Here is a 27,876-nt window from a genome sequence, read left to right as displayed (position 1 = left end):
AACATTTAAAACTAATAGTTGTTTTTTAAAAGCAGATTCAAGGGCTGGAGAGATGACTCAGTTGTTAAAAGTACTGTCTGCTCTCCCAAAGATCCTGAGTTCAATCCCCAGCTGCCACATGGTGGTTCAAAGTCATCTAAAATGAGATCTGGTGCCATGTTCTGGTCTATCAGCATACATGAGGCAGAACACTGTATACATTTAAAAAAGTAGGTTTAATAATCTGCCTTTTTATCTTGTCATATAAGATTAGATTCAATAATCTAACATTCTTTGGTTTTTCAAAACAGGGTTTCCCAGTAGCCATGGAGTATGTCGTGGAACTCACTCTGTAGAACAGGCTGTTTTTGAACTCAAGTTTCTCTGTAGACCAGGCTGACCTGGAACTCAAGGAGATACTCCTGCTTCTGGCTCCTGAGTGCTCAGATTACAGGAATGGATTACAGGCATGTGCCACCACCACCTGGCCTTTTTCTTTTTTCAATACAAGAAACTTGAATCTAATTCTCTTTGTTTAGCTTTTCCTGACCATTATTTCTAACAACTTGTAACCAACACATTAAAAAACAAACTAACATCCATAATCCATATTTTGAGAATGTGGGCTTAGTTTTCTAGGCTATTTCTTGCTGAATGGGGGCAATGATAATCTTATGGGAAACCAAAGAAAATTTATGATTATGTCAAGTCCTTATTGGAGCACTCTGTGAGACTGGATCACCTCAGCCAGCGGTACTGAAGCTGCTCTAGGCATAGAATGCAGAGGAGACTGCAAGAAATGTACTCTGAAGAGCTGGATCATTCATTTTTCTGTTCATATTAGAGATTTATCAGATGATTTTCCTTGACCAAACCTTATTTTTCTTTTTTTCTTTTTTTTTAAATATTTATTTATTATGTATACAATATTCTGTCAGTGTGTATGTCTGCAGGCCAGAAGAGGGCACCAGACCTCATTACAGATGGTTGTGAGCTATCATGTGGTTGCCAGGAATTGAACTCAGGACCTTTGGAAGAGCAGGCAATGCTCTTAACCACTGAGACATCTCTCCAGCCCCCAAACCTTATTTTCCTTAACCCAGAATGAATCCAGTGTTTGGGTCTAGGCTTCACCCCATCCCCTGTCATCCATGTGTCCAGGGAGTCTGGAAGGTTTGAGTGGCTCTTTCATTCCTAGGTTCCTCCACTAGGAGTTGCCTCAGTTCAAACTCCACCTCTGAGAAAGCCTGACAAACAATGACCCCTCCCCAGAGAGGGTCAAGGCCACTCCTTGAAGCTATTTAAACAGCCTCCAGAGAACACACACTAGGTTCTCCTTCCCCTCTTTGTGGTTTCCTGGTCTTCCTTCCCTGGGGGCAGGGGCTTACAGGTTCCCCAGAATTGCCAGCATTCATTAAACCTGGGCTTTTTCTAATTCGGTTTGATTCGGTCTGATTTGGATTATTGCACTGGCAGAGAGGTTTGTTGGGCCTTAAAAACTTTACATCAAAAGCCAATGAAACCTTATTTTTCACAACCAAGGATGAATCTATGCCGTGCCTGCACAGCCTGGAACTGAAACCAGAGCAAAGGACTTCAGCATTAAACATGCACACACACACCTCTCTAGTTGCTGGTAAAAGAAGTCCTTTTTTAAATAGCATCACAGAGGCTTTTATAACTTAACAAAATCAGGTGAACCAACAGGTGAAAACCTCATTGCCTGATCATCAATCAAGGTCAAGGCAACAGGTGCTCAGGAAGCAGAGCTGGACACAGCTTTCAGAAGCTCAAATCAGAAGGCCAAGAAAAGGTCACTAGCAGGGGAGAGCAGCTAGAGGCTGGGACTCCAAAAGGTCCCAACAAAACTACAGACTCTCATTTCCAGTGGAAATCAAAACTTCTTTCTCATAATAACTTATCTTTTGACTTAAATGTTGAAGTCTAGGCATTTTGATCAAAACTTATTTTCCTAATCCAGAATGAATTCCTAGCCTCTCACTTCCTGTGGAAACAAAAATAAAACCTATTCTCCAAAGCGACATACATCTTGACTTAAAGTTTAAAGTCAATGCATTTTCTTCCTTCCTTCCTTCCTTCCTTCCTTCCTTCCTTCCTTCCTTCCTTCCTTCCTTCCTTCCTTCCTTCCTTTCTTTCTATTAAAAATTTCCACCTCCTCCCCTCCTCCCATTTCTCTCCCCCTCCCCCTCCTTCTCCAGTCCAAAGAGCAGTCAGGATTCCCTGCCCTGTGGGAAGTCCAAGGTCCTCCCCACTCCATCCAGGTCTAGAAAGGTGAGCATCCAAACAGACTAGGCTCCTACAAAGCCAATTCATGCAGTAGAATCAAAACCCAGTGCCATTGTCCTTGGCTTCTCAGTCAGCACTCATTGCCAGCCACATTCAGAGAGTCCGATTTGATCACATGCTCCATCAATCCCAGTCCAGCTGGCCTTGGTGAGCTCCCATTAGATCAGCCCCACCATCTCAGTGGGTGGACACACCCCTTGCGGTCCTGACTTCCTTGCTCATGTTCTCCCTCCTTCTGCTCCTCATTTGGACCTTGGGAGCTCAGTCCAGTGCTCCAATGTGGGTCTCTGTCTCTATCTCCATCCATTGCCAGATGAAGGTTCTATGGTGATATGCAAGATATTTATCAGTGTGGCTGTAGGATAGGGCCATTTTCAAAATATATTTGTTGAACTAATCACTAACATTTAGAATTAAAAGTCTTTTAGCAGCTTTTGCTCCTTTCTCAGCATTCAAACATGTTATATTCTTCTCTTGGGCTGGAATTAAAGGTGTCCAGCATGTTCATTAAAGGCATGCACTTCCCAGTTTCTTTGGTAACTAGTGTGGCTCCTGGGATCAAAGGTGTGTGTCATTATAGCTACTAAGATTAAAGGTGTGTGTTACCTTAATCTGATCTGTAAGGCTAACCAGTGGGACTGTTTTACTTTCAGATCTTCAGACAGTCTTTATTTTTTAAATTCAATTCAAATGCCACTACAAAGTAGCAGAGAAGTGACCAGTGACCTCCTATCTCTTTCATTACTTCATCTAAAAGGGCTGAGATCCTCTCTAAATTCTGCTTTACTCCCTGTTGATCTATCTGTCCTCAGTCCTCCAAAATCTCTATGATTAATTATGGTCAGTTGTGGCTAGCTCTGCCCTCTGATTCAAGGCAAGCTTTATTGTTAGAATGCAATCACAATATCACACAACACTTTCTCCCAATTCACAGTAATTAATGAACTTGAGGGATGATCATGTAATCTATGCTGTGATTATGAACTTCATGTCTTCTGGAATTCACAGTCAGTCGACTACCACCACTGTCATGAAATTGTAAGCAGCTGCTTCAATTCCACTCTAAACAGATGAAATAACTTTAAGGAAATCTTTGCCTTTCTCCTTCTTAATTTGTAATGTAAGAATTCCTATAACAGTGCCATCTCCACCTCTCCCCAAGGAACAGAAGAACAGAGAGGCTGGGGTCCTGCTGGTGGTATCACCACAGTATCAACTTTGATGTTAGGAAAGAAGGAAGGAGGCTAGACCTCTCCCTGACAAAAGTTTCTGCCCAAAGAGTAGCAGACAACCTCAGTGGCTGTCATGACAGTAAAGTCTGGACTTCCACCTGCATGTGGACCCTGGAAATGCTACAGGAGTCTATGATAGGGAGAGATTTTCTAAAGGCCTCTTGAATGATGGGGACAGGTCAGCAAAAGACTTGGAAAGATGAAAGGTGTTGGGAGTGCCTGTGTTCTGGTAGCTTGAGAAAGGATATTGATGGGGAGGGGAAAATGTAGGGGTAGAAGAGATGGGGAAATGCACTAGATACAATGAGTATAAAACCAGTATTTTATTTAAGTGCAACAAGCAAGATAAAATGAACCTATGGATCTTTTGCAGGTGATTGAGTAGGGGCCCAAAGGAAATGTGCATCTTTTTTGGCTAGAAATTTTCTGTGGACTCACACTTCTATGAAACCTAATACTGAGACAAAGAACACCAAGAACCTGTACCCCTAGAACAAGGATGGTGCAGACCAGACAGAGCTGTGAAATAATTTTATATTTTTCAAAATAAGTCACCCCTAGGAGTGTTCTTGTTTTCACATTTAGTTCTGGATTTAAAGTTAATTCCTTGAAATAATTTTTTTCCAAAGGAAACTAAGTAGAACCATGTTAGGCTTTACTGTTGAATTTCTAATAAATTAAAAAGAAAACAGTCTTTCCTCCTTTAACAATTTTTGAAAGATCTTAGTTTTGTTTTTACTCAAGTATTCACAGCCTATTAAGGGCTTAACCTGGAAGGGAAGAAGCTGTAGAGGTTTAGCAAAAATAAAACTTGGTCAGCCCTGCACACACTCAGGCTGGCTACCATCAGTCCTGTGAACCCACAGAAGCCAGAAGCCACAATGGGCTTTACTCTTCTCTCTTCACACACAGAGAGAGAGAGAGAGAGAGAGAGAGAGAGAGAGAGAGAGAGAGAGAGAGAGGGAGAGGGAGAGGGAGAGGGAGAGGGAGAGGGAGAGGGAGAGGGAGAGAGGGAGAGGGAGAGGGAGAGGGAGAGGGAGAGGGGGAGAGGGGGAGAGGGGGAGAGGGAGAGAGGGAGAGAGGGAGAGAGGGAGAGAGAAACACACTTCTTGCATCTCTGTGGGCTGGTTCGCTCTGTGGCTCAGCCCATGACTGAATTAGTCTACTATCTATTCCTCTGCCCTGTCACCCTCCACAGCAGATCTGTGTCAGAGCAAGACTGCACACCAAGGTGGTCTTCCTCGTTGGTAACTGACATGTCTCAAAGGCAATCCTCCAGAACCTGCTTGGGCCAGTAGCACGGGGAATCATGATGCAGACTTCTAAGTTCCGGACTCCAAGAGAGGCTAGCCAGGGTGGTAAAAGAACACTCAGGAAGACATGTGAGTGGACACAACTGTTTCTTGCCCAGTGGTCCTTCCATCACCAGAACACTTGTCCTCCTTCCGCTGTAGACACCTCCTTCAAGGAAGCCTGTGGCTCAGTGTGCATCTCCTCCCAACTTTATATTTCTTTGTCAGGATTAGGTTTAGCATCTCAATCTATCTGTGTGTTTTGAACTGTGTGAGCCTGGGCTTGCTGTGAAGTGCAACTGGAAACTTGATGGTGTCCTATTAATAGCTTGGAAGTTACCTTGAGTGCTGCCCTGCTTACCCTGCTGAGATACACAGGTGTCCAAAACATACAAGGAGATTTTACTCATTGATTTAACAGGTTTTAAAATTTAAACAAAGAATAAAAGTAGGCAAAGGACTTCAATAAGCACTACATCCAAAAAAAGATAGAGATACACACATGGATAAAAAACACACTCAGTCTTGAAGGAAGTATAAATTAAAGCCCCATGGGAAATCACATCAGGCATATCAACAAAGCAAAAAATTATGAGTATCACAGAAAAGAGGGAGAAACTGGAGCCTATGAACACTGTGGGAATTCTAAATAGTAAAGACCCTGAAAAACAATAGAAATTCCTCCAAAAATTAAATGGGGCTGCAGATTGATTCAATAATGAGCCTTTTAGATACTTACCTAAAGGATAAAAATTCAGGCCTCTAAGAGATATGATCACTTCCATCTTCACTCAAACATGATTCATAATAAAGTTTTGTGAAATGTACCCAGTCTAGATCTCTGTCTACAACTAAATGTGGTATGTTTGTACAGTGGAATGATCATCAGGATTTAGAAAGAAGAGGGATATGTAGCTCGGGAAACTGGGGTGAACCTAGATGATTTTATGCTAAATAAAAAAGTGATTCACAGAAAGAAATGGTGCCTGATTGTACACACAGAAAACACCTGCAGTAGTATAATGTGAAAATCAAAGAAAAGAGAAATGGTTACCAGGGAATAGAGAAGGATGGAAAATAATTAGGTATACGAAGAAAATCAAGCAGTCTCAGTAAACTCTAGAGACCTGTATTATATTGACCTGTCTGCTGTGGGATGCCCTTCTCTATAGGTGTTGCTGCTATTGTTTGATAAATAAAGCTGTTTTTGACAATGGCTTATCAGAGTAAAGCCAGGCAAGAAACATATAATACACATCTATCTATTTATTTACCTGTTTGTCTGTCTATCTATCTATCTATCTATCTATCTATCTATCTATCTATCTAGGCAGAGTCAAAGAGATGCCATGTAGGTGCCCAAGAAGCAAGATGTGAAGAAACCAAGAGTATCGTGATAAAATATAAAATAATAGAAATGGGTAAATTTAACATGTAAGAGCTAGGTAGGAGTATGTCTGATGTCTGAGACATTGGCCAAACAATGTTGTAATTAATAAAGTTTCTGTTTGACTATTTGGGTTTGGGTGGCCGGGAAACAAAAGCACAGTGGCTGGGAAATGAAAGTGAAGTCTTTGCTTACATCTGTCATCCTGCTGTGTACAAAGTAAATTGTTGAAAATGTGATTGGCAGTATTATAGTGAGAATCTGGTTAAAAATTGCAGCCTTTTGAAAGTAATTTACAAGATGTCAAGACTGTTAAGAATTGCTGAGTATGGTGGTGAACACCCTTTAAAGAAACATATACACACACATACACAGACAGAATGACAGACACACACACACATTGCATTTGTTGTATTAAATCACTGAGCTTAGTTTAGCTGTCAGAACAGTTTAAACCAGAATCTTTGCTATCAGAAGCTTCACTGAGCTCTACAGGAGCTTACAGTCAATTTCACCTGGGGCAGAAAGGGAAAATGGTCTACCAAAACACTTCTATGACTGACATTTGGAATCCTGCCCACGATCCCCAAACCTAAATATTAAGTCTATGGTTGGTGCAAAAATTAATGCTGTGACTGCCCTGCACAAAGTTCTGTGGCTGGTCAAAAATGATGACCATGACAGGTCCAAAGGCCTTTTCTGAAGCTACTCAGAAGGCTTCTCTGTCTCAGTAAGTATTCTGGAAGATGTGCTCCTGTGCTGTTTCTCCAGAGACAAATAAAATCTCCGATAAAAGGTTTTTATCAGACCTGATAAAAGCTCTCTCTTGACTGACCTTTTCGTGCTTTCTCTTGGCAATTAAGGCAGAGTTGGTAACACCAGGGAAGTAGCATCAGGAATAGATGTGAGCATAAATGTTAACAGAGAATATAGAAGGGAAGAGACAAGGATCCCTGAGTTTAGGCATGCCATGCTGTGAGCAGAGTAATGCAGCTGATGACTGAGGCTGAAGAAGAAACAGCTGATCAGTTTGCTAAGCGCCAGGGAAGCAGTGATAAAAGGATGAGAAACATGATGAAGCAGTCAGAGACTGAGGCTGAAGAAGAATAAAGAGCTGTAAACACAGATAATAGAGAAATGGAAAATCCTTCTTGCCAGAACACTCCTGGAGAGCTGCCCAGTCTTCATGGATAAGGGTCTCAGACTGAGGGTTGAGAGCTGTAACATAAGCAGAGACAAGAATGTGTGATAAGGTCTCACGGTGTTTGTGACATTGATGCTGGGTTTGAGGTTGAACACTTAGCATTTAAGTATTGTCAGTACTTAAACCATCTATGTGTTTCTACTTTGACCAGTACTCATTAAAGAGACTTATCTGTTCAAGGGTGAGAGGCAATTCTTCTACAGAGATAAAAATAAATATTTAGAGGAAAGTTTATCTGTATGTCCCTTTGTGATAAACCTCAATAGTAGATTCATTCATAGAGGCCTCCTCTCATTACTGTGTCATGGGTTCCAATTTCAAGATTAATTTTGGAGATGACATAACAGACACAATTTTCAATACTTATGGTCCTATAACCAGAAGTAGGGCTGAAGGTAACACAACAATCTTTTTTCTTTCTTTATTTTTGTCTTGGTGACTAACCATAGTTTTCTAAAGTAGTGGCAACATTTTACTTTTCCACCCAACAATAAATAATGGTATCAATTCCCCGACATTCTCACTCACACTTAACATTTCTTCATTTTCTTAGTGTAGAAGCTGCTTTCTTAGAATAACCATCAAGGGGGTAGGAGGTGATATCCCATTCTTTTTTCCCTAACCCCTGTTATGTCCTGTTGTGAAGGCTATTCTTGATCTTCTAGTCACATGTTTAGCATTGTGTAGTGCCTTTTCATTTTTTCTAGATGACCTAATACAATGCTCCATGTAACATGTAGCATGCTGGTGAGGTGGAGGGACAGGGAATTGTGATAAGGTCTCAGGGTGTTAGTGACTATGTGTCTTTAAAGATAAATTCTTCAGCTTTTCTTCACTTATTCCCTTCTATCATTTATGTGGGAAGGGACAGCATCTAGAGCAACTGAAGTTGGCCATATCACTTCCCCATTGAAGTCAACAATATACTCAAGTTGGATTTTCCTTCTACGTGTGGAAAGGTGACTGATCGGAGTGTGTCTCTTCTATCCGCTGGGCAGTTAAATTATAATAAATTATAATAAATAATTCTCAGTTCCTAGGGTTTTGTATTTTCTCCCTCTATCATCTATCTATCTGTCTGTCTGTCTATCTATCTATCTATCTATCTATCTATCTATCTATCTATCTATCTATCAATCATATATCTACCTATCTATTTTAGAGAAAACTTTCATTAAAAGCAGGGTAGCCAGCTATATATTTTAGAATTTATTTTTCTCCCCTATTATGATCTTAAGGGACTTGAGAGATTCACTCTGTGGACATGGTCAAGTCTCTGGAGGCCAGTCTCACACTATGGTTGCCCTCCGACTGGCTCTTGCAAGCATTTTTAACTATCACATTAACCACACTGAGCTCATATCACTTCTTTAATCAACACTGAGGTTTTCTGGTTGTGTAATGGTTCTCATGGTGGGAGAGAAGTATTGAATTTGTTTCCTATAAACATGGTTTCCTGCCCCCCTCTGCTGTCTCTCCTGTATTGGTGGACATGTCTTTGTCTTGTGTTCTTGCCTCCCTTGCACTACCTAGAAGAACTGTTTGCTTTCCATCTAGTTCACATGGGTTCTGTGAGCATGAACTGGACATTTTTAAGTTCGTGCATGCATAACTAGAAACCAAGTCTTTCTCACTGTGTTTTCATTTTTATCTTCATGATGGTTAAGGATGTTGTGAAGCTTTTAATATGCTCCTTTGCTGACATTATTGTCTTCTGGTACTGAACCTTGATTTTTGCTTGACTGAGTTAAAAAAAATCTACGATATTTGTTTAATATGTATCTTTGAAGATGTTTCCAAAGAAAATTATATGTAAGAGTTTTTACAAAATGAACAGCCTTAATCACCTGATATAATGTGATCTTATTTTGAGATCTGAGGAAATGTAGGGAATGGCAGCCTAGAAGGAAACAGTATTTCACAGGAAGTGTTTCTAATGAGTAATATATCATCCTGGACCACCTTTCAATGCCTTTTTCTCTGATTTCTGGCACACCATAATGTTACTGCTCCCCTTTCTTTTTTCTATGAGCCCACACTAATCCTTGATGTGAAGGATTAGTCACTGTCAGTCAGTCAGTTTCATCCTTTAAGTTGTTCTCAGTGTTTTTGTCACTGCAACTAAAAAACACCTAATTCAATTGCTTTTGGAGAAATATCTATGCAAATCATTTCCACATTAAAAAATCTATCTTATTTGGTCTTTGGTAGTTTGTAGTTCCTCCATATGCTAGATAATAATCTCATAAAATATGTGACAATAATATTTTTCATTGTCTTAGTTACTTTTCTATTGCTCTGAAAAGACATCATAATGAAGAGAACTTACAAAAGAAAATGTTTATTGGTGCCCTTGGTTTCAGAGAGTTAAAGTCCTTGTTCATCATGGTGGGGAACATGGTATCCTGCAGTCAGGATGTGCAGGAAAAGTAATTAAGAGCTTATACCCTAATTTGCAAGTTGGAAGCTGAGAGTCCCAGTTAGGAATAGAGTGGGATTTGACATCCCAAAGTGACAACCTCCTTCCACAAGGCCAAACCTCCCAATCATTCCCAAATATTTCCACTAATTGGGGACAAAGAATTCAAGCTTATGAACCTATGTGGTTCATTTTCATTCAAGACACGACATTACAATCCATGGCATAATGCATTAAATTGAACTTCAAAAGTCCCCATAGTATTTCTGTCTCAATACCGTTAAAACTTCAAAGTCCAAATTTTCTTCTGAGACCCTCAGCAATCTCTTAACTGTAACTCTCTTTAAAATCAAAAAGTAAATCACACACATTCAAGATACAACAGCACAAATATATATTACATTTCCAAATGGGAGCAAAGGGGCACAATGAGGAAATACTGGATCAAAGAAAGACTGAAACCAGCAAGGCAAACTTCAAATCCTATAGCACTACATTGCAATTCATGGGGCACCAATGACTCCACTTTCCTTGCTTTGCTAATTGCAGCACACTTCTCTCTTGGTCTGTTTTCATTCCCTGTGTGCAGCTCTCCTTGGCAGATAACCCATAGCTCTGGCATATCCAATATCTTAGGTTCTCTCACACAATCCAGACTTCAATTTTACATTTTCAAAAATGGTGTTTCTGAGACTCAATGCAAGGAATTCTCTTCCCTACATTGGTGTCAGCTGCTCTCCTTAATCATGGAGACATAGTCTATACCCTCTTTACTTCTCTATTCTTCATGACTCTAAAGCCATAACTATTTGCCTGATTTCTATTCCCAGGTTTTACTGCCTAATTGGGATAGAAACTAGCCTCCTCTTCTTTGAATTATATTTGCATTAGGATTGGTTTGCTATTGCTCTCAGGGAGAAGAAAATTCCTTAGACTTTTTCAAATGGTACAGATTTAGCTAGGTGGACTTTTTCCCTAAATGCACTGCACCCATTATTCCATTTCTCACATTTCTTCAGTGCAAATCTTGACTTCACCCTTAAATATCTTGTGTTCTTTCTCCTTCTGAACTCTAAATTGTGTATTACTTTTTGCCCTGCTCACATTTTTTTTACTGTAGTTCTGCATAAGAATTATTACTAATAACCATACAACACAATCCATATCAGGCTGTCATAAAATCTCTGCCAATAAAATTAGTCCAAAACTCTTCTATTTAGTCTCATAGAGATTCTTAAGACAAAAACAAAGAAGCATCTATATTATTTGTCAGAATTTCACAAGAATCTTCCGTAAGACAGTTGCTAAGATTGTTATTCCTTGAAACCTCTTTAGCTGGGCCTCTGTATTTCAATAGTTCTCATCACCACTGTGTTCCAAGCTCTGACTAACATGGCCATTAAACTCTACTTTTAGTATTCAAGCCCTTTTCTAGAAGAAAGTCCCAAATTCTCCCACACTGTTCTAAAACAGCATGGTTAGGTCTGTCAAAGCAATACCCTGCTTTCTGGCACCAACTTATAGCTTTGTTACTTTTCTCTTGCCGTGAAGAGACACCATGATCATAGCAATTTATAAAAAATATTTATTAGGGATCATGGCGCTAGAGGGTAAGAGTCCATAATCATAAAATCTCTGCCAATAAAATTAGTCCAAAACTCTTCAATTTAGTCTCATAGAGATTCTTAAGACAAGAACAAAGAAGCATCTATATTATTTGTCAGAATTTCACAAGAATCTTCCATAAGACAGTTGCTAAGATTGTTCCACCTTGAAACCTCTTTAGCTGGGCCTCTGTATTTCAATAGTTCTCATCATCAGGCAGGCATGGTGATGGAGCAGTAGCTAAGAGCTTGCATCCTGATCTGAAAATTGAAGGCAGAACATAAACTGGGAACAACATGAACTTTTGAAATATTAAAACCCATGCTCAGTGACATGTCTCCTCCAAGGCCTCTCCTCTTAACCTATCCTAAACAGTTCCACTAACTAGGGACCAAATGTTGTCATTTCTACCACATGCAGGCTACCACCGCCATCAGCATTCAGGCAAATTGCTTAGTCACCCTAGGTACTAGCATTTCTGGGGTCCCACAGCCACACATGCATCATCAGCATCCAGGCAAATTGCCTAATTATCTCAGGGTCTTATGCCTTATGTAATGTATGTCCACGTGCAACATGGCTATGTAATCTATACACATGTGTAGCAAGGCTCCATAACCCCCATACACATGTGTTGAACTGCCTTTAAAGAGCAGACACACATATGCCCCATGCTCTCTCTTGAGATGTTTCTTTCAGACAGGCCAAGGCACGCCTCTCTTTCCTTTATTTTTATTAATAAAAACTCTTAAAGTAGGTTTTGTTGTATATCGTGTGGTTAATACTCATGCATTGTAATATCACTGAACATTGAAATATATGATCCTACGGTGTCCATTCTCATTCAAATTACCACACTCATGTGCTATCTTTGTTGGAAAAATTCTTTAGATTTTATTTTGTTTTTGTTGTCAATGTTTTGGTGCCACATCCACAAACCATTACTAAGTCTAATGTCACAAATATTTTTTCTCTACTTTCTTAAAAGTATTTTATAATTTTAATTATTGTGGTTAGCTACTCAAACCACTTGAGTTAACTGTAAAAAAAGTATAATTTGTGAGTCAAATTTCATTCTTTGTTTGTGAGTCTCCAGTTTTCTAAACATCATACATTGAAGGGATTATTTTCCTCAATTGCACCACTTGGTACCCTTGTAAAGGTAACTTGACCATGTACTGACAATTTATTTACATTCTATGTCCTGTGTTATTATCTTTAGTCTGATTGTGTTTTCAATTCAAGAAGTCTTTCAACTCTGTTTTTGAATCTTTAGAATTCCTGAGATTCCATTTAGATTTTAGCATAAAATTTTCTATTTCTGAAGATATGCTATTAAGATTTTGACAAGGAGTTTTTTGTTTAATATGAACATCTCAACAGTACTGACATACAACCAATTAACCCAAGATTTCATTAGTTAGTGCTCGATTAATTTCATTCAGCAATGTTTTACTATTTTCACTGTACAAATCCTTTACATTTATAACTGGCTTCATTCCTACATATTTTAGTCCTCATCATGATATTTGACACAGAATTTTTAAAGAGTTTTCTACCTACAAAGTTTCAGCACATCAATCTCCTGTGGCGGATCCATGGAGTTCCTTGACTCTGCCCTTCTTTCTTCCAGTATTCAGTGCAGTCCTCTCCTAAGTCCTACCTAAGTTCTCCCCTATCAACAGGCCAAGGCTATTTCTTTCTTCATTGATGGTAATTATACCACTCAGAGGGGACTCCCACATTATGTCCTGTCTTTGCCTACCAGGGTCTGAAATTAAAAGTGTGTGCCACCATGCCTGACCCATGCTGCAATGTGTGCAGATTACCACAGCTTCTGTGAGGTTGTGTGTGCAATGACCATTTCATGTCCAGAAGACAGAATCTGATGTTAATTTTACATTCTTTTCACCCCTCTTCCGTGGAGTTCTCTGGGTGGGAATTAATATTGATGTCTCATTTAAAACTGAAAATCCACAATTACTTATTCTCAGCAATTTTATCAGTTATAATCATGCCTGCCTTGATCATTTCCTGCTACAAAAAAGAAGCTTCTCTGACCAAGCAGCAATAATCTATGAGTATAAGCATAGATATTTATTTAGATGGTAACCTGACAAGAAGAATATTTATCAAAACAACTACAGTATATTCCTCATTACAGTCCATGACCTCTGTATCCATGGGCTTTTAACACATTTACAACACCAAAAATGAATTGGCCTCAAATCTAATTGGAAAGCAGTTGTGCACCCCCACATAGTGTTCATACCAGCATTGTACCGGTGGTCATCTTCTGTGACTGATTTGTGTTGTAGGGGAAGACCACTGATATTTTTGGTTAATCCATTCTCTATCTCTTCACTCTCCCAAGTCTCTCACTCCCATCCTTGCTTAAAACTAACACATTTTAGTTCAGTTATTGTATTTTGTATTACAGAATTTCTGTTTGGTTCTATTTACAATTTCTAAATCTTCGGTAGTGTAATTTATCCATCCATTGCTTTCCTATAGTCATTTATTTGTTGTGTTTATGAGTATATTTATGACAAGTTTTGAAAATCCTTTGTCATGGGATGGGGAGATGGCTCAGAAGGTCAATCAGCTGCTATATAGGCAGTAAGATCAGACTTCAGACTTCAGTGCCATAGTAAATGCCTGGTAGGTATGATGGCCCATCTACAACCTCAGTGCCTAGAGGTGAAGATAGAGGATCCCTGTAACAATCTGGTTACTAGACTATTGGAATCAATGAACTCTAGGTTCATTAAGAGACCCTGCCTTAGTAAATAGTGCATGATCAAAGAAGACACTTTATATCAAACTCTTTCCTATACATGCACACCACACACATGTAACACAGATGTGCACCTACACATGTGAGCATTCATATTCACATTCATACATACCATAAAACATGCAAACACAGAAATAAAATTATGTCCTATGGAAATTATACATCTGTGATTATTTAGTTTAAGATGTATTCTTTACCTTTCATTGGTTGGATGGTATTTGCTACTTAATTTTGTTCTGTGATTGAGCATACGAAAATCCAGTCACCTCTCTTAGTCTTGCATGGGCTCTTCATCTGAGGATAATTTTCATCAGTTTGAGCTTGCTGTGTTTCTCAAAACTGTTTTTTTGTCTTTCTCTGTACTGTTTGCCTAAGACCTATGCCTCAAAAATGCTGCTTTCCTCTATTATCTGTGGGCTCTAACTGGGGAAATGAATTTATGAAATCCAAATATGGCAAGAGAGAAACAGTTCTCGGGTAGGCATGGACAGACCAGAACATTTCATTCATGCCCATTGTTTTCTTTCTTTGAAAAGAAGGTACCCTCCTGTGGTGACCATGACAAACAGGTCACACTTCAGGGACAGACCCTAAGATCAAAGGTCCTGGGGATCTGAGATAAAGAAGGTAGAATAGGTCTTGCAGGAGCAATTACTTATGCCAAGCATATTTATTAAGAACTATGGTATCTCATACTCTATTTCCAGAGGAGAAATTTGACAGAATCAGAAGAAAGCTTTCACAAAACGGGAAGTCAGCAGGAAGCCATCCAAGCAGTAACACGGAAAGACAACATGGAGAATCTGAAAAGCACATGAGAACAAGCACAAGGTAGTCTTGGGTCTAGTAACTTCAGTCTTTTATGGAGAGAATCCCTAGTTCTTATGAACTGAAACTTTAACTCATTTGAGGTCTGGCCACAGCTCCATACTGGCCTTGCCTAGTTCAACCTTGGGCGGGACACAGAACTGTATCTCAATTGTCCTTTAATCAAGGCCTTTTAGAAAGCCTTGGGTAGATCTGTTCTCAACAGTGTGTGAGGTTTCTGACCAGATCTTCTTCAGGAATAGGCATGAGAGCTGCAGCAATTGCCTACCTTCCATTCTGTAATGTATCTCCTTGGTTTTAAAATGACCTGGGACTGCAGCTTCCCAGCTAGTCTCCTCTGGGAAGAAGCAGGTGAGCCATTTTGCTCTTTATCATTACTTTGTATTTTAAGCCTGAAGCACATGATTTTACCTCACACTTTTCACTTTCAGGCTCATATTTTCGCCTTCCTGAATGAAATTCTTACTTTACCACATTAGTGTTCACATTAATAAGTACTATTTCTTACATTTTGCTCTTTTTTCTACATATCCCATCTCCCACTATTAACCAGAATGGTTTTATATCATAATAGGCTTATCTTTGAATACTTGTCTTTATTTCTTTTTGTGACACTAGGTATTATTTCCCCTATTGCTACACTCTGAAACAAAGGGCTACTTATGATCATTTACCATTTGACTTATTTATACTTAATGTCACATTTTGTGTATGTAACACCACATTGTAATCCCTTTCTTATGTTTTCTGTTTTTTTTCTCTTTCTTCATAAATATGATTGTGACAAGATAAAGGTAATTTTGAATTCTGATCTATGTCGTGTGGTAAAATATCATTCTGGCAATCTGGTGATTAAAGTACATCACTAGCACAGGTAAATTCTCCAGAATTATATTTTCAGTAGAGTATATTTTTGTATCTGTAGGGTGATGGCTACATAACTGTGCAGTAGTTGTTGTTTCTGATACTCTATAATAGCAAGTGTTCAGTTTGTTTCACATTAATATAGACAAATGACTTATCTCTGGTTGTTTTTTTATAGTTAGACCATGCTTCCTGGTATAGAGGCATTTGTAAGCATCTTTATCTGAAACTATCTCACCTCAAATCTGCCCTTTTTAGCAGAGCTATTGTGGATTCCTAGTAGTCACAGATGACTTCAGACGTTGCAGCTAAAGTTCAGTGTCCTCACAGTATCATTTGAATCTTCTGCTTAAAGCACCAGGCTTCTCTTCACTTTATTGATATTTCCTATTCATCCCCACAGCTTTCATTGGCTGCAGGATTGCTTATTCAAGTGTACTCCATGATTGAAGTTACTACATGAAATGTTTATACATTCACACATTCCCTGTGTAAGGCTACACTATCTTGACAGAAGAAGGAGTTCATGCTGTAGGAATACAACAATTGTTAACAAATTTCCAGGTGATTCCTAAGGATAATACATTTTTGAGATCCTTATAAGATATTCACTGAAATTTCTATATGCTAGATTTCATTTTTTTCTAGAAATATATAGAATGACTTAAGATGGACAGTTCTGGAGTGTCTTGTATACTTGTTGAGACCTTAGGTTTAGATGGAGAGTGAGGCAGAACCCCGTGTCTGATATTGAGTGAAATGACTGTCAACAAAGATTTGCAGCTGAGGAGATTTCACTGAGTCTTTTTTTTTTTCTTGAGACAGGGTTTCTCTGTAGCTTTGGAACTGTCCTGAAACAATCTCTTGTAGACCTGGCTGTTCTTGAACTCACAAGATTCACCTGCCTCTGCCTTCCGAGTGCTGGAATTAAAGGCGGGTACCACCATTGCCCTGCTTGGTTTCACTGAGTCTTAAGTGTGCTGTGAGACCCTCACACAGGCTTCCCCTCTCTTTGTTATCATGAGCAGTCTTCAAAATGAGTGTTCTCTCCATGCTGTGCGTACACACCTCATGTCCTCTGGAACTCACAGTCAACAGACGTCTGCCACTGCCATGTAACTGTGAGCACCTGGTACAATTCCATTCTGATCACAGAAAGTGATTTTAAGGAAATTCTTGCTTTTTTTTTCCACTTTATTTGTTTTGTGAAAATGTCTGACTTGTAGTCTCTCTCTGAGGCTCACACAGATACACTGTAAGTTTTTGGAGGAGTTAGAATATCCCATAGACCTAAGCACTACACTCTCTGTAGCTCTGATGGATAAAGTAATTAACTCTGGTGAACATTACTACATCTGCATGAACTTTCAGGGCAATGCTGAAAGACATGTGTGGTTCTCTCCTAATTGCTTTTCCTATTGTGCCAGTATATCTAAATCTATATCTCTATGTCATCTGTCATCTATCTACTCTATCATCTATCTATCTATCTATCTATCTATCTATCTATCTATCTATCTATCTATCTATCTATCTATCTATCTATCTATCTATCTTCATCATCATCATCATCATCATTTATCTATCATCTATGTAAGTATATAGTATGTATGTATGTATCTATATCTATATATATCTACATCTATCTATATCTAATCACCTCATTCTTGTCCTCATTTCCCCATGTTACAACTTCATTCATGACATGGATATTTCAGGAAGATTTTTGAACTTAAGCTTGTGTCTAATATAACCTTGGATTTGATGCATTAATTTTTATTTTAACAAAAAAGTCACAGAATATATTATATCATAATTCCTGGAAATTTGGTGGGGGGAATCCCTTAAATTTGAATTTATGATTGAGTGGTTCATTTTATTTGCCATGACCTTTGCTATGAGGGAATAAAGGATAACAGATGATTTAAGAAATAAAGACATTAAGACAATTAATAAAGACAATTAAGAAATAAAAGCCTTTTGCTTTGCCAGAATTTTCTCAACATGCATGCCTTGTGTTGTATCTTCTGTTTGAAATATAAGAATGAGTAAACTGTGTGAACATAATGGACACTGGGGTTTGTAACTGTGGAAGGAATCCTCAGCTACAAGTGTGGGTGGGTGTGGACACAGACAGGAGAGTGTTCACAGCGGATTTCCTTTTGTTCATTTGGCCTCACAGAGCTCTGAGTTTGTCCTCTCTCATTCACTAGTCAGTGTCACATCTCCAAATTTGTAATGGATGAATCAATGGTTTACAATAACTTAAACTTATCCAGGATTTGGGGGATTAGGAATGCATCACCTCCATCTCTTCCTTCAGGTAAGTGGCTTTATTTCTCCTTTTGGTACTTGAATATCTTTTAGAGTTAATCCTCTTCTGTTATCTTATAGTTTTAAATTATTGCTTTGAGATGGTGAGATGCCTTATCATGTAAAAAAGTACTAGTTGTACAAACCTGACAACCGGACTTCAATTCGCGAGATGTTTGGAGACTGAGAATCGCCTCTTGAAAGTTGCTTTCTAAACTCTGTACCTAGTGTGGTATGTACACACATGCAGGCACACACGGACACATGTACACATACATACACACACAGCACACCTTGAAACACTCAAACACACACACACACTCACACCTATGTGTCAGATAACCACAACATCAGAGAGATATTATTCAAGGAGTTCATGAATCATAAACAATGTTTCTCCTATTCAGCCTCACTTTAAATATGCTAGTTAAATAATAATTTGCACATATGAACAGAAAAATGTTTTTAGAAACATGGCAGACACTTCCTGGAATACCTTGCTTATTCCCGATCCTGGTACAGAACACAACAGGTTGAGTCAGAAACATCCCTAACAGTCAGCATTGGGCAAAGCAGCACTCACCTCTGCCAGAGAGCTTAGTAATTGAAGTGAAAGAAATGCACAAGACTTGGGTAAAAGGGACTAGAAACTGATGTAGAAAGTGTGACTAAAACTGTCCCAAGATAGTAGTGCATTCTGTGACCAACTGAACTTACTGACAGCAATGAAATTGCAAGGTTTTTACCTAACATTCTTCCTATATTGTGAAAACTAAGTGATTATAACAATATTTTTAGAAACCAAAATTTATTGGTTAAGACCTAATAAATTATAAAAATTAAAAGTCAGGAAAACATCTTAGAGCCATCAAATCTGTTTCATTATCATCTTCACATCAGAATCAGGGGAAACGAACCTTTGACACTGCTGGGAGGATTCCAGTGAGCCAGCATGATAGGAGGAGCATGCTTTTCTTTTCCATGTGTTCAAGCCTAGTAAATGGTTGGGAAAGGGCTTGTTGAAATGGATGTTAGAAAGTGAAGGCTGAGAAAGACAAGATTTCCTCAATACTATACTATTCATGATCCAGAATCAAGAGACTAAAAAAATTGTCTATCCTCATTGTGATTATTATTCTACATATTACCAGTTTGAACAAAACCTCTGCACATAAGTCTTTTTTATAAAATGTGATATTTTCACAGTACCTACGTGCATATTCCTATGTGCTTTAGATAATCTCCAGATCACCAACAATTTTTAAGATGATCTCAATGCCATGCAAATAGTTGTTATAAGTATTTGTCTAGATAATATTATTTGGAAAAGTCTGTACAATGTTCAGTAGATTGTTATACGTGCAAAGTTCTAGTCAGCAGTGAACTACTCGGTCTTCTGATATGGATTGTTCTTAAGGCTTAGGGGAGCCATCTTCTATCTCCTGGGAACATTTCTACTTTCTACCTTTCTTCTTCTTCTTCTTCTTCTTCTTCTTCTTCTTCTTCTTCTTCTTCTTCTTCTTCTTCTTCTTCTTCTTCTTCTTCTTCTTCTTCTTCTTCTCTTTCTCCTTATCCTCATCTTTGTCTTCATCTTCCTCTGCCTCCTCCTCATATTCCTCCTATTCATCTTTATTCTCTTCTGCTCCATTTCTTTTTTGTTTTTTCCTAAGGAACATTTCAAAATGTTTTAGTTTCCTTAATGATTGTTCATCATCATTCAAAAACTGATCTAAAATCCTGAGACAACTATTATTTTCTGCAGTATTAATTATACAATTCAGCCACAAAAGATAAGGTAAAAATTAGTATAAATAGAAATAAATACATAGGCAATTTTGAACTGCACAATTAGAATAAAAGAACATTTTAACAATCTGGTTTCAAATTTTGACATGTGACTCAGAGCATGTCATAAATTATATCAGGAAATATTTAGAAATATTTAGAAAACTAACAACATAGAAATAAATTTGAAGCTGTCAAAATTAGGAATCCCTACCCATGCATGTAGGGTATAACTGTAATTCTAGTACTTGAGAAACAGAGACAGTGACATCAGGAGTTCAAGTTTATTCTTAACCCCAGAGGGAGTTTGGGTTTAGCCTAAACTACAGGAGACCCAATCTGAGAAACAAAACCAAGCCAAAGTTGTGATAGGAAAGCTTCTCTCAGAATGGTATAGTATTTGTTTCTAACAATTAAATCTATAAAGCCATTAATAAAACAGAAACACATGGAACTCTTAGAAACTAAATGCAAACAAAAAGGGGATTATGATTAAATTAGAGGTGTAATTGCCAGCTAGTGTTTCTCCTTATTACCTTTATAAACAAAACTCTCCTTGTTTTTCATATCTAACTCATGTTTTTAAAGATGTCTAGCAGGAAGTTAAATTCACAAAACTGTGGTATGATGACAATATCACAAAAAAATAATACATTTCATTGTCTAATAAACATAAGACGTCCATTGTTGGTTCAATCACCAAGGTAAGCAGAGATATCTAACATGGTGTTTAGGAAGTGCATTGTGGTAGACAAAGTATGTGTCATGTTAAGTAAGAGGCTTGGAGGTCCTGTGTTCACATATAAGCATTAGCGGAACCAGAAATGTTAAAATGTTTTTGTTATCTACTTGGAAAGCTGGCTTTAGATGTAGTTAATACTCTGATAATTTTTGTGGCCTAGACCATACAGAATCCTCTCAAAGATCCTTAATGGTGAATTTTTTTCAGACTATAGAACCGATCTTTACCAAGGATAAGACTTGTAGCCAAGGTAAAGAACTATCTTTATGGAAGGTGTTATGTGTTCTTTACAAAGAGTTTTGATGTAGTCACGTCTTAAACTTTATTGTACTGATGGGATGAGTAAGTAATCACTAGAAAATACCTTTACCAAATTGTGCTGTATTTTAAAATGGCTAAAATAAACTACTTGAATCAAACTCATAAGGTTTGAACCAACACTGGCTACTTAGTCATTTTGACCCAAACTACTTTCTTGCCTACTGCAGATCAAAGTACTGACCATGATGGTCACATAGACTCCCACAATGTTATACCTCTGAGTTATACCCCTTATCTGCTATAGGCACACTGTATGTCATGTTACAGCACAGAACCCTTTTTCTGTTATAGACACAATGTATGTCATGTTACAGCACAGTACCCCTTACTTGCTATAGACACAGTGTATGTCATGTTACAGCACAGTACCCCTTACCTGCTATAGACACAGTGTATGTCATGTTACAGCACAGTACCCTTATCTGCTATAGACACAGTGTATGTCATGTAATATCATAGTATTCCGTATTTGCCATTTCAGTGTCTGTTGTTTCTGTTAGTTGTATCTAGCAGTGGTTTTAATCTGCTGACTATAAAATTCTATGAATAAGTAACTCAATGTTTTAAGTTGGACACTGCCCAGAGAAACAATGATGAGATCTCACAGCATCTAGGTCAAGAAGTGACTCACTTTACATCACTGCTTGTGTCCCAGTGTCACTCACTCACTCAGTGATGGATCCAAATTGAAAAGGTAGAGACATCAACAGTACAGTATTCTAAATAGAAGCCATAATGCATTCCTCTAAATAAAAGGTGATAGTGACAAGTACTGCACTTTGTGGAAAAAATGTTTTACTGTCATACACCAAATTGTGAAAGTTATAGTCACCAGGTGTAGTTTGGGCTCTCTCTCTCTCTCTCTCTCTCTCTCTCTCTCTCTCTCTCTCTCTGTGTGTGTGTGTATGTATACACACATATAGTATAGTATTATCTCCAGTTACATTCAGTTCACTAGGAATGTTGGAAAGGATCCTGTAGTTAAGGGAGGTCTTGTGTAGTGATAAAACCACCTCCGACTTTTATCCCAGATGTCCTCATTTAGATTTAACAAGTGTATTCTTTGCACTTCTTAGAAACCTGTCGATGCCCACACTGGCATCGGTTGGCTCTGAAACTTGGCTGTGCTGGGCTGATCCTGCTTGTCTTGAGCCTGACTGGACTCAGTGTCTTAGGTAAGTAAGGCAAGAGCTTTTGTTTCTTAATTTCCCCCCATAAACATTTGTCCTATTTATGGCACCTGGCCTCCTTGAGCCTGGGGAAAGGTTAATGATATCTAATAATATAGGACAAAATCCTGTGTCCTCTGTGGAAGTCTCACATTTCTTCCATGCTTATTAATTTTTTGAGAACAGTTATGGGCTATGACATATGTACATCTAGAACTATAAAACATAAAAGTCACAGTTATGACAAAAATATAGCAACAAAGAAAGCTAAAAGGCCCCCATATTTAACTTATTACATTCCTGCTAAACCTTCTTTGGAATGGGTGTGATTAAGGATGAGCAGCTCAGAAGTGACTATGGGCAATCTGAGAGTTCCAGCAATGCCCACAGATTGACTTGTCAATCAGAACATCTGTTCGAATCCATGTGTTCTGTATGTTTCTTGTTTATATATCCCATCTAAAAACTTGTCCCTCAATCCAGTTTGCTAATATTGTATCAGTCAGATGTTCAGATAAAAAAACTTGATTTCTTGAAGTAAGAACTAGAATACTGATTCCACCATTTGTTTCAGCATTTAATTCTCTGTATGTGTTTTGTTATTTAATAGTGCGAGTCTTAGTGCAAAAACCACCAATAGAAAAATGCAGTGTGTCTGCTCAAGAGGTCATGGATGAACCAAAAGGTAATTGTGTGGCTTGAAAAAAGAAATAAAACAAGCTATGTGTGATAACACACGCCTCTAATCCCAGCACTCTGGAGACAGAGACAGGTGGATTCCTATGAGTCTGAGGTCAGCCTGGTCTACATAGAGAGTTCCAGCACAGTCAGTGCTGTGACACAAAGAAACCTCTCTCAACTCCCCCACAAAAAGAAAGCAAGAAAAAAAAGAGCACACTCATTCCATCATTTATTTCAGCATTTAATCCTCTCTGTATGCCTCCTTATTTCCTAGTGGGATTCTTAGTGAGAAAAGCACCAATAGAAAAAAGTGGCATGGCTGCCCAAGAGATTATGGCTGAACCAACAAGTAATTGTGTGGCTTGAATTTTCTGATAATAAGAGGTGATTTTTAACAGAAAATGTGAGTTAACTCAGTTGAAGTTCAAAACAGCCTTCAATGAAGATGCTGTATCACCTTTTATGTCTGAGAAGAACATAAAACCATTAGGAACTTGCAGGGAGACACAGGGTTTGTAAGTGTTGGTACTGGAAACTTCACTGAAACTGTGTGACGTTGACATTTATGCTCTTATACGCCTGGCCATGCTTCCTCAGGTTGCTGGCTCACAGAATCTTAATAGGCAAATATCAAGTTAAAAAGTGAAACAGTTGATTATTTTAGTGAAAATGTTAGACAGTTTACTTTGTCTGAAGTAAATTAGTAGAAATGAAACATAAAATTAATCCTTTTTCATTAATTATGATTCATTGACATATGACAGCATTAACCTTGTTCCAGCATTTGCTAAATGAAACAACTCCTGTGTGGAGCTGATTGTGGTGCAGCAGAAACAGGGCAGAAATAAACATCTTCTTTCTTACTCTAGGGAGATCAGCCATTCCAACCTGTCTGAAAGATTGGCAGCCATACCAGGATAAATGCTTATTTATTTCTCAAATTTCCAGACCTTGGTCTGAAGGTCTAGCTGATTGCTCTGTGAGAGGAGCCACTCTGCTGCTCATTGAAGATCAAGAAGAACTGGTAAACTGATAATAACATTGCTCAGTTTAGAACATAACAATTTGTTGAAGCTTTGTCGACATATCTGGATTTTAACCAATGGTCTACGTTGAGGAAGTGAAGACTTGGACTTTAAACAAGATGTAGTGGGGAGGGCGTTGGACTTTCCAAAGGGCAGGGTGCCTTGCCCTCTCTTAAGATTGGAGGGGGATAGGAAGGAGAGAGTATGGAGGGAGTGGGAGGGGAGGGGAAGGAGGGGAGAAAGTGGGAATTTGGATTGGTATTTCTTTAAAGTAATAAAAATAATGGAATAAAACAATTAAAAGTAGAAATATATACAGAGGAGAGAATTATGCCAGTGGGAAGCTAGGATGGGCTTCAAACAGGAGTAACAGTGTTTTAGAAGGTTGGTAGAAGAAAGTGTGTCATGAATAAATAGATTGGAGATTAAGTCTTCCACTATGTTTTGGTTATAGAGATACTTCCAGGATTTCTCAAAGAGAGAAGGACATCAGTTTTTTATTGGACTAAAATATATACAAGTGGAGCAGATCTGGAAGTGGACAAATGGTTCTACTTTAAATCCTGATCGGTAAGTATTAAATGAGGCAATTTAAATTTCAATTCACCCTCATTTTTACTGAAAATTGAATTTTGTAATTTTAATTAAGTGTAAAATTCTTGAGATTTTTGAAACAGACTGAAAAGACAATTTCAGAATTAGTTGCAAAGTTTCATGTATAAGTAGCTAGCAACCCTTTATAATAATATGTATATATTTAATTACAATGAAATTTTAAAAAACAGAAAGTAGACTAACTTCTTACTGTTAGAGATAAAATAGTTTTAAATGTTTGGGGGGGAACATATAGATTTTCTTCTTTTCTTTTTTTTTTCACACACAAACTTTCTTAGAAATTTAAAAACATTTATTTTATTTTCTGTGTGTGTTCTTGAGTGTATGTATGGATGTATAGCATATACATGCAGGAGTTTACAGTAGTCAGAAAATGGAAGTAGATTTCTTGGAGTTGCAGATGGTTGTGAGCTGCCATATGTGTGCTAGAACTTGAACCTAGGTCCTCTGCAAGAACAGTAAGCACACTTAGGCACTGTGTCATTTTTCTACCTATACACAGCAATCCTTAAGCGGTACTTTAGAACTGTGGTAACAAAGTTGCACCATAGTGTGTCATGAAATTACTTTCTCTAGGCAGATTCAGTATAGACATTGATGTTTAAAAATTATTTTACACATAGTAAGGATTAATTTTTCTTTCTTTCTTCTTATGTGTGCTAATTATTTGTGTATAATTGTGCTACGATGTAAAATGCTTACATTTTTTATTCATAGTGAAAATGTGATGATAAGTGAAGATATCCATGTCAGGCAGATTATTTAGCTCATCTGCTGTGTGATTTCACTCTCTGATAAAAGGATGCTCTGATTATATGGCAGTGAGCAGGTAAATTTGGAAGATGTCAGGCTACAATAGAAAGAGTGTCAGTTATACTGGTTTTCGTTTCAACTAGACTGAGAAAATGGCTCGGGGTAAAAGTTCTACCTGTGTAAATATCACAGTTCAGTCCACAGAACTCATATAAAAAGTCAGATATAGAAGTCCACGTCTGTATCCCAGCACTCCTGCAGAGAGATGGGAGGTGGAGACAGGAGAGTTACCTAGAAATGCCTGGGCCAGTGAGCCTGGAGCACACAGGACAGTGGTGGAAATAAGGTAGAAAGGGGGGTTCCCCCACAATTTTCCTCTCACTTCTACACAAACTTTGACCCTTCCATTCTCCCTCCCTTCCTGAACTCTCTTTCACAATCCATGAAGTATTTATTCTAACACCCTGGGCCCTTGTTTTCAAGTTAGGAAAACAAGAGGAAAGTAAAAATTTAGTAAGTAGGATTACTTTCGGAATCAAAGAAGATAAGGTTAGAGCTTTCACTGTAAGTCTGGCTGGGCACCATGAAGAAAGACAAACAAAAGTCAGCTGTGTGGGAGTCCTGCCTACTGTCTGCTGAGTGACATCCTCCATCTGAGACAGGCTGCTCTTGAACTCAGCAACTCCTTGTCATCACTGAGAAACTGAATGTATTAGTGCTGACTTCTTGTCTTCTTCCCACCTGCAATGATCCCTCAAATCCTGGGTGTGGGACTAGTGTTGTGCTAGAGCAAAGACCCAACATCTCTGGGATGAGGAGGGAAGGAACCAGATTCTGTTCCACATGAGCAGAGGCTCTTATTTTCTCTGTATCCAATTCTGTAGATCCACTGTGTTCACTCTTCATGTTGAATACATTTACTAAGTACCTACTGTGTAACTATTATTATATTCATGTATACCTCAATACTTTCCCTAAGCAGCAGTTTCTTATAGACTATATTGTTGTAAGGAGGCTGCTTGTTCATTTACTGGCTGCTCAGCACCAAAATAATCACAAAGAAACTGTATTTATTAAATCACTGCTTGGCCCATTCAATCTAGCTTCTTATTGATTAGTGTTACATATTAATTTAACCCATCTCCATTAATCTGTGTATAGTCATGTGGCAGTGGCTTACTGAAGAATGTTCTGTTTGTCTGTCTGTCTCTGACCTGGCTACATGGATTCTCTCTAACTCCTGCTTCTTTTTCCCAGAATTCAGTTTAGTTTTCCCCACTTACTTCTACTACTTGTGCAGGCCCAAGACAATTTCTTTATTAACCAGTGTTATTCACAGCATACAGAGTGGAATCCCACATCACTATATATTTAAGAAAACTAAAGCTCAACAAAATGAAGACGTCTTTTGCATGATCACATGACATATTAATAGTAGAACTAGGAATAAAACCTTCTCCTCTTCATACATCCTGATAAATATTCTTATGGATTAATTTGTCATTAATGAGGGTACAAGTGAAAATTCTAGAGGCTTCTCTCAGTGATATCTTTAATAATTATATGTATTTATCATATTTGTACAGCGTGTTTACTATGCTTAAGCACTATGTAATCTGCAGCATCATTATGTGTCCGAAAATTGAAGGCGTAAGTCACAAATAATCCCATGCTAGTTTGGAATTATGAGTAATATAATGGTTATTTATTTAAAGGGGAAAAAACTTACAGATCACCGTCCCAGACAACAGCCCTCTGCACAATCAGGAAGGGAGACTAGTTGCTGGAAGCAGAGCTGGAAGTAAGAGAGAGCGAGGAGGAAAGTGGCCGCTTTTTTAAAGGGAGAGAGACCACGCCCCAATGGGCTGGTATCTCAGTGGCTATTGGCTGGAGGAGCGGAAGGATCTCCCGCAACAAAAAATGACTGATTTGATAATTGCAAGAAAATCCTAAACACTAGTAGCAGATGTTCTTTGCTTTCCAGATTAAGAGTCACTGGCAAGGACAAAGAAAACAGCTGTGCAGTCATTTCACAGACAGAAGTATTTTCTGACAGCTGTTCTGCAGACAACCGTTGGATCTGCCAAAAGAACTTAGATGTATGTGAAATCCTATGTCCTGACTCCTGAATGTGAATGTCATTCCTATTTCTTTACCTACACCAGATCTCTACATTGAACTGTCAATGCTGCCAGCTATCCCAGTGCAGTTGGTGGTACAAAGCATGAACTACAAAACCACTGTAACTCTTACAGATGCTGACTTTCAGTATCTCTTCAGAAAATTCTGTCATAAAACATGGAAAATACTACATGTGTCTCTCAGTTTTATATGACCACTGAGTCTCTCCAACTGACAGCCTTCTTTCAGGATGGCAGCAGTATGCACTGAGGGTCAGTTGCTTTGGAGTAATAAGAGCCTTCAGTTCTCACTGTATATGTTTTATATCCATAATCCAAAGTACATTGATGTCATCTCCATTCCTTTGTGGCTGAGAAAGTCCCTTGCTGAGTCTAGTCTTTTTGTTATTGACAGTTGCCACATTAAGTACACAATAC

General features: G+C 38.3%; 1 protein-coding gene across 1 annotated transcript; it reads left to right on the top strand.

Annotated features, from left to right (window-relative positions):
• The first annotated feature begins 18,152 nt into the window (after positions 1-18,152).
• LOC130886110 (killer cell lectin-like receptor subfamily B member 1) lies at positions 18,153-27,447 on the top strand. The gene is made up of 6 exons (XM_057788015.1): positions 18,153-18,237; positions 22,152-22,250; positions 22,855-22,929; positions 23,795-23,949; positions 24,405-24,520; positions 27,303-27,447. The coding sequence occupies exons 1-6, from the start codon at positions 18,153-18,155 to the stop codon at positions 27,445-27,447; spliced, it is 675 nt and encodes a 224-aa protein (XP_057643998.1).
• Positions 27,448-27,876: the final 429 nt, after the last annotated feature.

This window comes from Chionomys nivalis, chromosome 1, assembly GCF_950005125.1.
Source record: "Chionomys nivalis chromosome 1, mChiNiv1.1, whole genome shotgun sequence".
In the NCBI taxonomy this organism is placed as follows: domain Eukaryota; kingdom Metazoa; phylum Chordata; class Mammalia; order Rodentia; family Cricetidae; genus Chionomys; species Chionomys nivalis.
The sequence above is the reverse complement of the archived record's forward strand: the minus strand, read 5'-3'. Positions and strand labels throughout refer to the sequence as shown.